The 13374-nt window shown below is 43.7% G+C and overlaps 1 protein-coding gene across 3 annotated transcripts in view; it reads right to left on the bottom strand.

Annotated features, from left to right (window-relative positions):
• Positions 1–13374, bottom strand: part of PSD3 (pleckstrin and Sec7 domain containing 3) — a 115998-nt gene that overhangs the window by 34932 nt on the left and 67692 nt on the right. For 2 of the 3 annotated variants that reach the window (XM_036402951.2, XM_036402952.2), the window contains one exon: positions 1507–1550. In XM_036402951.2, the coding sequence (XP_036258844.1) occupies positions 1507–1550 (44 nt within the window). Of the gene's footprint in view, positions 1–1506; positions 1551–11762; positions 12114–13374 lie in introns of those variants that run through there. The other variant, XM_054517887.1, reaches the window with a different exon arrangement.

Raw genomic sequence — 13374 nt, 5'->3', positions numbered from 1 at the left:
CACCTTTGAGCATTCTCCTGTAAAAAAGTAGCTTTACATCCACCCAAGGCCTTATTTAAGAAAGAGTCTGAATTATCACTTTTCCAGCCTGTTTGGAATTTTCCCCCAAACAAAGGACATGGACTAGACTATGTAAATGCCAAAGCAGTCACCACCTATACAGCAGCAAGATCTCATAAATCACCTTGACTGAGGTTCACAGGAGCAGAGCCAGCCATGAGCCAGTTGCCACCTGGAGGCTGCCCAAGTGTATTAGACACGGTATAGTTTCTTGGCAAGAGCTGGAGGAAAATTCTGACATTGAGAAAGTCACATAATGGATTCTGCTGGTTCTAAAGTACCTGTGACAGTGTCTGGCAAACAGCTTTGGTGTGACATGTAAGATTCACACAACGTGTTCCAGACCCAAGACACAGTCTGTGAAAATGTCTCCCACCATGACTTTTAATGCTCATCAGAGATGGTACTTCCTGCTGATTCCCATTAAAAGCACACCTTCTTTACTACTCTGACACCACCTAACACACTTCTGAACTGGGACAGCAATCTCACTTGGAACCAGCTGCTCTTGTGAGGCTGCACACCCTTACAAGAAATTTGTTTGCAGATCATGAACTTAAAACAATGAAGATAAAAAAGCCACTGGGTCTGCAAGACAGTTGCTAGAAATTCTAGCATAAGAGGTGCAGAAGCATGCATTCCAGACATATCTTGTTCCCAAGAAGGTGAAGTTTCACATATGTAAATATGCACAGGGAAATACCCTTGTATAGCTAAAATATATGTAAGAGATCATTTTCCTATTTTATACCAAAATGCACTGTTCTGCAAGTGGCAAAATCAAAAGTAGACACTTCTGCCCTTTCCTGTCATAATTAGACTACATAGAGCCTAAGCACAGAGAAATGTCATTTTAATCAGAAATCTGAAACTGAAGTTTGTTCTCGTCTGCAGCATTTACATAGTTAACAAGTGTTATCCTGTCAAAATCACCTAAAGATTGGAGGGAGTGATATCAGACTTTGTCCATTTACCATCTTTTACATTAGGTTGTCGTCAAGTTATCCATACTTAATCAGGAGACAAACCAAGACAATAAACCAACAGCAGGAAACTCAATCCAAGAAGTGTGTTTCTATTCAGCGGTTCTGACACAATGAACAGAAAGATAAAGGGAGACATCAACTTCTGTTTTATTTATGCAGACATAGAACAACAGAGGATTTAATTTCTCTCTTTTCAGGCTGAAGTTTCCTACTAAATGAAATGTCCTCTTTCCTTACAAATGCAGTTGGCTCCTATCATTAACAATTCCCCTTGCTGGAGAAACAGATGAGGCATTATATTGCCAGGTCATTCATTAGCAAAAAAGCAAACCCATTATGTACGCTGGCTATCTTCTGCAGGTTTTGGAGCCCACACAGATGGTGACATAGGATGTATAAACAGATTACTACACAGGTACTACTGTTAAACTTCTAATTTCTACAATAGAAGCATACTTACACTGCCCATTCCAACTTTTCATTCTTGATTGAATTGTAGAGGGCCTGCAAAGGGAGAGAAATAAGATGGAATTATTGTCTGACCCCTCCTACACATACATTAATATGCTGAGTAACGACACCCAGCTACTATCAGCAAGCAAGCAGTCTCTGATCAACAAAGTCCTGTATCTGCTAATGATAATGTGATAATCTTCAGCAGAAATTCCACTTAAGAAAAAAATACTGAATGTGTGTTTTAAGATTACAATCATTTTCTCAAGCAATTTTTGGGGTTTGTAGTTTGTGCCTTTTTAAGAACATAGAATCATGAAATAGCCATGGAAGGGACCTTAAAGACCATCTAGTTCCACCCATGGCAACTCCTTCAATGGGCAGAAACACCTTTCACTAGGCCAGGTTGCTCAGAGCCCCATCCAACCTGTCCTTGAACCCATCCTTGAGGGATGGGCATCTACAGCTTCTGTGGGCAACCTGTTCCAGTGCTCCTCACAGTAAAGAATTTCCTCCTAACATATAGTCTAAACCTATTCTCTTTCAGTTTGAAACCACTGCCCCTTGTCCTTTCCTTATATGCACTTGTAAAAACAACTTGCAGGCTGCCTTCAGGGACTGGAAGGCCATAATTAGGTCACCTTTACACCTTCTCTTTTCTAGGCTGAAAAAACCCAGTTCTCTCAACCCGTCTTCATAGGAAATGTGGTCCATCCATATAATCACTTTGGTGTCCCTATTCTAGACTCACTCCAGCAGTTCCATGTCCTCCCTGTGCTGGGACCCCAGAGCTGGATGCAGGGTTCCAGGTGGGCTCTCACCAGAGCAGAGCAGAGGGGCAGAATCCCCTCCCTCCCCTGCTGCCCACGCTGCTCTGGATGCAGCCCAGGACACGTTTGGCTCTCTGGGCTGGGAGTGCCCATGGCTGGGTCATGCGCAGCCTCTCAGCCACCAGCACACCCAAGTCCTTCTCACAGGGCTGCTCTCCATCTGCTCACCCCCAGCCTGTGCTGACACAAGGGTTGCTCTGACCCAGGTGCAGCACCCTGAACTTGGTCTTGTTCATCTTGAGATTCCCATGCACCCACTTTTCTATCTTGTCCAGGTCGCTCTGGATGTCATCTCATCCTTCAGCTGGGTGTCACCTGCAGACTTCCTGAGAGTGCCTTCATCCATGTCATTAATGAAGACATTAAGTAGTACTGATCCCTGTATGAACCCGTGAGGGACACCACTTGTCACTGATGTCTATCAGGACACTGTGCCATTGACCACTACCTTCTGGATGTGACCATCCAACCACTTTCTTATCCATCTAACAGTCCATGCATAAAATCCATCTCTCTGCAATTAAGAGATAGGCATGTTGTGAGGAACTCTGTCTGAGGCTTTACAGAAGCTCAGATAAATGACATTTGTAGCCCTTCCCTTGTCCACTAACATGGTCACTCCATCATTCGGGGCCATTTGGTGGGTCAGGAAGGACTTGCCCTTGGTGAGGGGTGTCTTGAATCATCTCCCTGTTCTCCAGGTGCCAGAGCACAGCTTCTAGGAGGATCTGCTCCATGATATTCCCAGGCAGGTGTTGAGGTTGGGAAGTCCCTGGTTGCCAGGGTTCTCCTTTCTACCCTTTTAAAAGGTGGGTACAATGTTTTCCCTTTTCCAGTCACTGGGATTTCACCAATACAATGGTGAATTAATGACTACAGTGACTTTACAAATACCACGGAGAGTGGCTTGACAACTACATCAGCCAATTCCCTCAGGATTCAGGGATACATCTCACTGGTTCCAATGGACTTAGGTACATTCTAGCTCCTCGGGTGGTAATAAACCTTACTTCCAGTTAGCAAAAGCCACAAGACCTTGAAATTCAAGTTCAGTCTAATTCCTGACACTCAATGAAACCTTTTGGTCAATGACTTTAATGTGGACTTTAGGATTTCATCATATGGGCCGATCTGTGAAAATTTGCCAGAAGAGCTACCCAAAGTTCCTGAGCCTCACAGACACCTGAATGCTTTCCCAGTCACACACCTAAACATAAACATGTTCAATTTCTAAGTGCAAAACAGAAAATGAATGTTAAGCAACTTCTGTGCTTCAAGATCACTGTCTTGGACTGCTGTCCACTAACACCATTCCTCTTTCAATTCATAGGAAAGGTGCCCAGTAGGTTTGACACCAAAGGTAACATTTCTGTTTTTGATACAAGCCTGCAGAGAAAAGGGTCTGAAACCTGACTTAAGACTGGGTGAGTATCAGACAGCTGGGATGGATTTTTAATTTTTTTTTTTGAGAGAAAGTACATATATCAGTAGGATAAGTATGTCTTATTTCAGCCCCCCACGAGCTGATGTATACAATGTATAAACCTCTGGTATTACCAAGCTAATGGAGTTCTTGAAAAAGGTCACTTAACTCAAGTGAAGTATTTTGGTATGGAATGTCCCTGATTCTCACACGTATAATCTGCATTTGTAATTCACCTTATATACATAGCTAGATTTACTCCCTCTGGCACATAACTCCTACACAGCCTCAAAATATGTTAACGTGTAGAAGAACTGTTGATGCACATGATTAGCAAAAAGTAGCACATCAAGTATGAACAAGCCTCAAAATCACATACTATAATAGCTATGGCATGATGCTCAACAAAACCAGTAACATTTAGATAGCCTTAATGCTGACCCAAACCAAAAATAATTTGGAAACTGAAGAGTTGAAATTAGTCTTGTGCATATGCCACAGCTGAATTCGCATGAGCAATACCATGAGCATATCCCACTCTTCATTCTGTCATCCACTGGCTCCTTTTTGAATCTGGAAGTCTTATTTGAAGATCCTTAATATTCAGTCTCTGGAAATCTGGCTTAACCAAACCATAAAAAGCAGGTCAAACATTATGGTACAATTCACTTCATGTTGGTGCTACACAGGCAGCAACTCTTGGTCACAATGTTCCAAGAAAATAAGTTTCTCAGAGCAATACAACAGATATGAACACAAAGAATACTCATGCCTCATCCTACTGACACTGAGCTAGCAAAGAGAGGTCCTCAACACTAACTTGAGCTTCACTGTGCCTTTCAGAGAGATATAATTAAGTATTTCCAAGTTTGGAGTTTTCACTATTTCTAAAAACCTATCTTCTCTGAAGTATATAGGAGCTCTGAACCAAAGGCAGACAGCCAAAGGTGAACAGATGGGCATTTCTGGCAATTTGGAAGCACTTGCTAATTTTCAGGTGAGAGTTATCAAGAGATTTCAAGACCACTCTGCAGAAAGAAAGCAAAAGAAAGAGTTAATATTTCTCCTGCCAGTTCAGCAGAATTAGACACAACTCCATTTTTATACACAAACGAATGCTGATACTGGTTCCTGTAGTCACCAAGCACTTCTTATGTGATTTGGCCAAAGCCCCTCTCTTATTCTTTGACTTGTTCTTTTCTTCCTGCTATGAATAAAATATTCTCTTACATTTTGAGCCAGAAAATTACTCCAAATACAAAGTGAAGAGGCTGCATACTTCCTTCAGCTGTCTCCCCAGTTTTTCAGAAGTAATATTTTTTTCCAAATTTAGCTCAATGTGTTTCAGAAACAGCAAAAACCTGGCTTGAGGAAACACATTTGTTGCTCCCTGGCCCAAATGCCAACAAGATTGGGTCAAAACCTCTGAAAATTAACACCTGCCCTGTGCAGGTTTTTATGAGATTTCACTGCTAAGCACATCTCTAGGGATCATTGCAGCCAAAGAGCAGAACACTCAAAAGCAGCAGTCCAGATTGGGGCAGGGATAACAAATGCCCCAGGCTTTTGCCTTGCGAAAAGAGAGCTATGTTTGTCCTAACCTTTACTAATGAGCCAGACATCATCTTCCTTCTTTAGGGAGTAACAGACACCAACCCAGTCATACGGCATACATCTGACCAAGGACATGGTGCCCCCCACTGACCCTCAAACAGAGCCTGTCAAAAGTTTCTGGTATTTACAAAACAGAAAGAAAACTGTAGAGAGTATGAACAGCCTAGGCAACTGTGTTCTGTGAACCTGTGTATGTTCTGTGTGTCTACCAGGCATGTTCACTGGGACCTCAGCAAGCAGACCTCTGCAGGGATGCAAATACATGAGTTCTCATGCCTGCCCCCAACTCACCTCTCTGGCAGAGACTGCTGGCAAGGCTGCGCACTTGCTGCTGGACTCACCAGCCTTTATGATCTGCTTTATGTCAATTCTCCAAAACAATTTCTACTTTAACATTTTCCTGATATCTACCTGGGCTCTCACATATTCCAGAGAAACAAAATTTCCTCCTGCCATGTTTTACAACTGAACCATACGTGTACAGCACAGCACCTGCTCCCTGATTTACCTCATGGCTATTCCCCAAGGCCCTGATACAGAGAGTAGCTCTTTTCAATAGGCATTTCTCCAGAGTATGACTAAATCAAACAAACTTGGAGACAAGCACTTAAATGCTTCGCCAAATTGCAACAAAGCTCATCAGAGATTACGGCATGGTCATGACTCTCACTGTACTTAGTTAGCTGCAAGGACAGGTTTTATTAACTCGTGTTTTCTCTCTGGGAAAGGAAAAAAGAAAAAAAGCTCTCATTTACAGCAGTCTTACAGATTGACAATAATCACCACTTCCTACCTGCTAGCCTGGGAAGCGTTTGGCAAATTTGCTATGTAAGCCAGAAAATAGGAGGTTGAACCAGAGCAGTGAATGATAGAATGAATATTGCATAGGTGTCATCTTCCAAGCTGGACTGATACCAGTCAGAAAGTGGAAACACTTTCTATCTCTTTTGTCACCCAAGGCTACTCTGAATAGGATCCAAACCCCCAGATACCAACTACTCAGCAGTGTCTGACTTCAATGCTTTGACTTTTTATCCCTATTATCCAGAACACAAAGACCTACTCCTTACAGCTTACAGCTTTCCCCTTTCTGATTAGTGTTGATCTCTAGATACATCACACCTCAGGCTCTGCATGGCTATAAACTCCTTGGAGAAGCAAGTGCAATTTTGAAGGCAGAATAAAAGAAATTGACTGCTGCATAAAGGAGAACAGTAGGCAAAATCATAGGCACTTCCGTGTTTTAACTGCAATGCTGTTTTCTACAGCTCCAATTTGACCCTTAGAAGACTGAAGTGTAAAAAAAAAGAGATTTGTTATGTGTTTGTGGCATTTGTTTGTATTTGTTCATAAACTAGGCAAGAAACACTTTCCCTTTTAAGTGGAAGGCTGTAGCTCTAAAAAACTGCTGAATTCCACCCCCATTTCCCTTTTGTAAGCAAGTAGGTCCACAAAAACCCCAGATTTCCACAAGCTCTCACTACTACTAAAATTGGTACTTTTATTCCAATTGGAAAGAAAAGCAAAACTATGGAGAGAATGATCCTGAAAACTCTGGTTTATTTTACAAAGCTACCAAAGGAAAAAAGGTCATTCACCACCCTCACCTTCCTCAAAATCCTGCCACATGCACAAACCACTGGACCCATTTTTTGATAGGGTTGAATAGGCTGCTCTTGTCACCTGCCAGCTGCCAGTGATGCTGTGAGTCAGCCTCTGCATGCAGAAGTAGTGCACAAAAGAAAGGCACAACCAGGTGTATACACAGGGACAAAGACACAGCAAATTACGCAGATACTGAGAGGTAAATCATCTAAGTTACGAGTAGACACAGGGCCCCCAAAACCTGGCCAGCAGGGTTGACACTTGAAGAGATCCCATAGCACTGTACAATTCCTCCCCTCAAAAAGCAACATAGAAGAAAGCTACTAACTTTCTGTTTGCACTAGCCCATGCAGAAAAGCCTAGCAAGAGGGAAAGGAATATACCGCACATTTTTTACACCTGCTCCATGCACAGAAGAGCTCACTGTATCGCCTGCTGTGAGCCAGTGAATAGGCAAAACCAAAACTAAGTTCATAGAGACACCAGGGATGACCCAGACTGTCTTTTCCAGTTCTCGTCTCCCACAGTCTTTTCTTGCATCCAGCTCCTCCCTGATTTCTGGAGTCATTGTTGGAGGAATGATCATCTGATCATTGCAGAGGATAGCCTGGGTGGCTTTTGATGCCCCCAGAACAGGGATGCATGTGTGCTCTGAGCCAGGCCCTTGCCACTTCCCTGCTGCCACTTCCAGAGGCAGCCCTGCCTGGATACACTTCTTCTTCAGCTGATAATGGCATAGTTGACTTCAAGCAGCAAGGAAAACCCATAAACACCTGAGGGCAAAGACAGGCTCAGTCTTTGCAGTCACAGCACCTCCCCCAGTCACTGACCACCTGTCCATTGGCTTTGCCCTTTGGAGCTGAGCAGTCAGACAGGCATCAGCTCCAGCTCCTGCCATATGTGCTTTACTGGAGGAAGAAAAAACAACTGAAGCAGCGGAACTCTACAAAAATAAAACAGGTTACAGAGGCAACAGATACTAGACATCACAATGTCCACATGGAGTCCTAATAGCTGTTAATGTGCTCATCCTTTGGACCAGGGCATAGCTCTGTATCATTGCCTTCTGCCAAGTCTGGATGCAGAGCTATATTGGTTGCTATATACCACTCGTAGCTTGCTGTTTAGATCACTATCTGAAGGGTGGCCCTCGCTTGGAATACAGATCTATACTACTCCACCACCTGCTATTTGCCACCCTCCCTCAAAACCCAGATCTTGACATTTTCTCCTGTCCTCATGCACAGATCTGTAACACCTGGCAAAGGGAGGATAAGGGTTCTGATCACTGAGTGCCTGTAGCTTGTTGCCAGATTCAAAGCCCACACACCCTCTATTTCTCATGCATTTTCCCCCCTTCAGATGGGGATGCAGCAAGGGTGCCAAAATAGTACCCCAAGAAGCCTGTGCATTAGTGCATAGCATCACGTCTGCTGATATTGCTCTCAATTTTAAATTCCACTGGTTTGTACAACAAACGTTCTTCTAACAAGCCAGCATACATTATTCATAAAACAGCACAGAGCTGTTCAGCAGCATATGGAACTGATGAATGCTGTTTTGGTGTAGGAGGAGATAGGTTGATAGGAATGTTTTAGAAGGAAGGAAAGGAGATCATTTCACCCAGGGAATTTCAAGTGCGTCACCAACTGGAGGAGAACATTTCGAAGAGAAACTCCTCTGTTAAAAATCTGGTTTGTATATGGAGAAGGAGGGGGAGGGGGAGAAAGAAAAAAAGGAAAGAAAGATTGTGCCAGATATACCATCATAAAACAGAAAAGGATGATTAGCTGTGGCTCCTGAGACCCAGGAAATTAATGCCACAGAAGAAATGCATCCTCTGTATTAATACACATGGCTTGCTTGAAAAGATTTTTTTTCTGTACTTGCTGAAGTGTTTCATCAGTGTTATTGTAAAGGCAGCATACTGAATTATTACAGAAAAATAGAGAAAAGGCTAAAGAAGTACTTCTTGATAGTGGAGCACCTCCACAGCCTATTCCTACACAGCCTATTTCAAACTGTTTTATTGGCCCTGTGCATTTGCAGGCAGGACAGGCACAAGTACTTAGCAATTCAGTCCCTGGCTGCAGAAAAAAAGTCTGTCAGTAAAAGAGACTACTGAGCATGCTGGGTCACACAGATGATCCTAAGATACATAGACTCACCTTGCATGCAGTCTGGACTTGAGCCTGCCCTCCACAGAACAATGGTACAAAATTCACAGCACCACTTCACAGGTTCTTCTGCTGGCCTAAAGCTGTGGTACCTGCCTATAATACACACTTGGGATGCATCCCCCTAGTGAAGCCTGTCCACACAGAGGCAAAACCTGATGTGTGTCAAGGAGAAAAAATATACTTGGGCTACCTAGCTTCTCTGACACTGACATCAGGGAGACCTTTTCTGCAGGCACCATGTTGGCACTTTGTTCATACTACTAAAGCATGAGCATACATAATATGCTCTGGCTTACCAAAATAGGCTGAGTCATATAAGTGAAAAGTAAAAGAGGAGTATGTTTCTCAGGCACAAATGGTTTAAATCTATCTCCTGTCCAAAGTCAGCTGCAACAGTCACAGAAACAGGTCTTGAGCATTGTACTCACTTTATATGGGGAGCAGATAAAATACAAGGCAGTCCAGACACAAAGAGGGAGACACACCCACAGAAATATGAAGTCTACAAACCAAACCTTACTTAAGACTGAGGAGATCTACATGGCATTGGTGTCCAGTAAAGCTCAGCCTAGAACCAAAGACATTTCCTGAAAAGTGATGGACAAACACATATGCACAGTTACACTAATAAAAAGAGCTCCTTTGCCACACTACAGATTAACCTCCAGGTTCTTCCACCAACACAACAGTATGAAAGAGCCAAAGCTCAATTATAAATCAGTTCTCAAAATCAGCAACGTCAGCAAAAAATGGGCAGACAAGATCAGAAAGGAGAACAGAGAGATGGAAAGGACTGTCCAAAATCACAACACCAATCACTTGCAGAGCCATTTGTCATCTTATCAAGCAGGCAAGCACCACTGAAGGGAATACAGGGATCTTCTCAGCCCTCCATAACACAGCTTTTACGCATCTCAGATGCCCTGCAGATACAAAAATCTTTGTTTGAAATAAGGAAACAGTACAACAAACTGAAACAAAGCTGCAGTGTTCTTTCCAGCATATTGAGATAGGCAGGAAAAGAAGTGGATATCTCTCAAATAACAACCTACAGCACTTAGGAGGAAGAAAAGTGAATTCCATGGAGGAATGAACACAGAGCTTTCATTATTGCAGTAGTTAATGAATCGTGTCAGACACCATCCCTGGGAGAAAGTCCCTGCCCTGAGAACGCTACACCATGCACACACAGTGGACACAAAACCTGGGAGAGGAAGATACAGAGATTAAGGAATTCATCCAGTGTCAAAAGACTTGAGTTTTTACCATACGCAGGAGAGTTTTCATGAATAAATCCTCCCACCAAATACTGTGCAATTATTCCCATGCTTAGGGTGAAAGTGGTCACAAGAGCAGGGTCCCAGAGCACCTGCAAGATGCAGCCTTTACTTTGATATTTGTTGGAAAAGCACATACTGCATCAGCAACAGCCTGAAAATGATGGCTTATAAGGTCCTGAAAACAGAGGCTTATTTAATTAAATTGAAAAAAATACTTAACATTTATTTCTGGTTGCAGTTACCCTGTGATTTAAGTTACACAGCTCAGGCTCTGAAATGCTGTATATATAAATACACAACCTGTAAGCTAGCAGAGAGTGTTTTGCTAGGCACTACTGTGCAGTGCTGGGGTCTTTTCACCAATGGCAGAGGAGGTTTCTCACAGAACAGATAGGAGATTTAGGGAAGGGACACCACAGGAAGATCCATGCATGGTGCCTGCTTTGCATGCACATGGACCCAAGACATAGTTAAATGCTTGGCTGATGCACACCTCTGCAAGAGGTCGTATCTTTTAATCCCAAGGTCAGAATCAACTGGCAATAATAATGAAATTAGAGGCATATTTTTGTCACTGAATAAATTCATCCAACCCTTGGAGATATGGAGCACCTTTGAGAGGGAGACAGCTCTTAAAGCACTTGCCAGGAGTTCCTGGGTGCCTCTCCATTATTGTGTGGGAGAGAGGGATGAGGAAAAAAAAGAGATGTTGCATGGTGTGGGGGTTGTTTGCTTAGAAACTGAATAACTGGGCTGGGCTGGGTGAGGAGATGCTGCACACAGTCACTGTAGCAGCTGGGAATAGCCTGTGCTACCAACCATTACAGTACTCTAATGTATTCCTATAAATGCACAAGCAATGCCTTCCTAATAAATACTTGGCAGCAGTATTTAATCATGCATGCAACTGAGAAAATATTTTCAGCTAGCATCCACACCTACTAAACCACAGAGCTGTAGGTAAGGACTAAAAATTATTTTTATATAGAAAACAATTCCCGTTAAACAAATAAACTGAAGGACATCACCTGCTAACTCTGGCACATTTCCCAAGAGTAGAGTTCCAACTAGCACTGTCACTAGCAAGTTTTTCCTGTTTACTACTGTACCAAGCTCCATGACAGGGCATTCAACTAAGACCTGATCATTATAACACCAGAGCTCTTTCACCTTCAGGTCTCTCCTCAAATGCAGAGATTTTTTTTCATGACCTGACAGCAATTCTGTGATCACTGCAGATCATCCAGAGCTCTTAACTCCTGCAAAGCGTTTTTCCCAACACCAACCCTGAGCCTAACCAAGCAAAACAATACTAATATTTAGTCATTTACCTTGCTTTCTTTAGTAGAAAACTCAGAAGAGTTGGAGATTTTCATAGATTTTGACCGATGGGACTGCCGCCAGAGAGATTCTTCTCGGGAGTATTTCACCGAACCTGTGGCTCTCACCCGGACTTTGCTGGTGCTCTGAACACTGTTAACTCCAATCATTTCCAAAAGTGAGTGGATGGGATGGGAAGGAAGAAAGCTAATGAAACTTCCCAATCCCCTGCAGAGGAACTGGAAAAGGTTAAAACTGGAGAGCCCAGGCTCAAGCAATCAGTGTTTGCTTAAAGCACACTAGGCTGTTTTCTCCAGCATCTTCAGGCACAGTGTTTGGAGCCAGCCTGATTGTTCCAGGCATTGCTCACGTCACTGGATGGGAGAAAAAAAAAGAAAAAGAAAAGGAAGACGCTGATAGAAACTCCTCCCCTGCTCTGCTCTGCTCCCCTCTCCAGCATCAACTCCCCCTTCACACACACACCAACAGCAAGAGGAAGAGAGGTGGAGAGAAAGATGCTGGAACAAATGCCAGCAGATCAAGCAAGATATTCATTTTCAGTTCACGCAGCCACACTTCCCTGCCTGCAACAGCCTGCCATGCTCATTACTGCCTGCAATAACAAAGAACACTGCAAAAAGACTCTTCAATCAACTGCCAGAAGCTACAGGCTTCTGGATGTGAGAAATACTGATGGATTCCCAGAGCACTGGAGAAATGAGTGAAAACCTACAGCAAAGTACTGGCAAGCCTCAGAGAGACAAATCAGCAAATTTCCACAACTCTAAGTATTTGCACTCACTAGCCTGAGTCCTTGGGGTGCCTTCCCAAAGTGCAAGAGAGAGCAAGATGACTTTCACACTCTTAGAGAGGCTTAGGGGAAAAGAGATGATTTTCCCAAGGTAATCAGTGCAAACCAGTGGCAGAGTCATGAACAAGCACCTAGGGACTCATCTCCCCACTCAGCAGCCAGAAGAGCTGTAGCCACACCCCCACATGAGCAAACTGCATGTTCCAGTGGCTGACCCCACAAATGATGCAGCTGCCGAGCAGCACCCCTCATGGCAAATCCATACATGGCAAACCCATCCAGCCTAGTGATGGGAGGGCCACTACCACTGACAGAGGCACCACTCAAACCCCCACAAATCTGGCTCCAGAGGCTAGGCATGCTCTCTGTGCCTGGAGCTACCTGCCTTCATGCAGGGAACAAGGGGAGGCCAATGCCAAAAGGAGCTGGTACTCTTACTGAGGGGTGGATGCGCTAAATACAGCAAAAGAGAGATGTTTACCTCAGTGTTGCAAAAGCACCATCATTTCTGGCTCCTGGAGACCCAGAGTGCAGCAGACTGTGCATTGCCATGGCAACATGCTCCAATGTGAGAGAGAGAGAGAGAGACAGAGAGAGATTGCTCTGCTCTACTCTGCTCAGCACAGGATCGTGACAGCTGCCGACACACACTGGACAGGTGGAGCAGCTTGTGTGAACAGTAAGGGAAAAGTGGACAATGGGGACATTGTGCCAAACCCAGAAAAGGCAAACAGTTTGTGCAGAGGGTGCACGAGGAGCTGGCAGACTCTGCAGCAAGGCTAACATCAGGTTCAGCAACCTGCCCCATACCA

Source organism: Molothrus ater, chromosome Z (assembly GCF_012460135.2).
Source record: "Molothrus ater isolate BHLD 08-10-18 breed brown headed cowbird chromosome Z, BPBGC_Mater_1.1, whole genome shotgun sequence".
Classification (NCBI taxonomy): domain Eukaryota; kingdom Metazoa; phylum Chordata; class Aves; order Passeriformes; family Icteridae; genus Molothrus; species Molothrus ater.
Note: the sequence above shows the minus strand (reverse complement) of the source record. Positions and strands in the feature narration are given on the sequence as shown.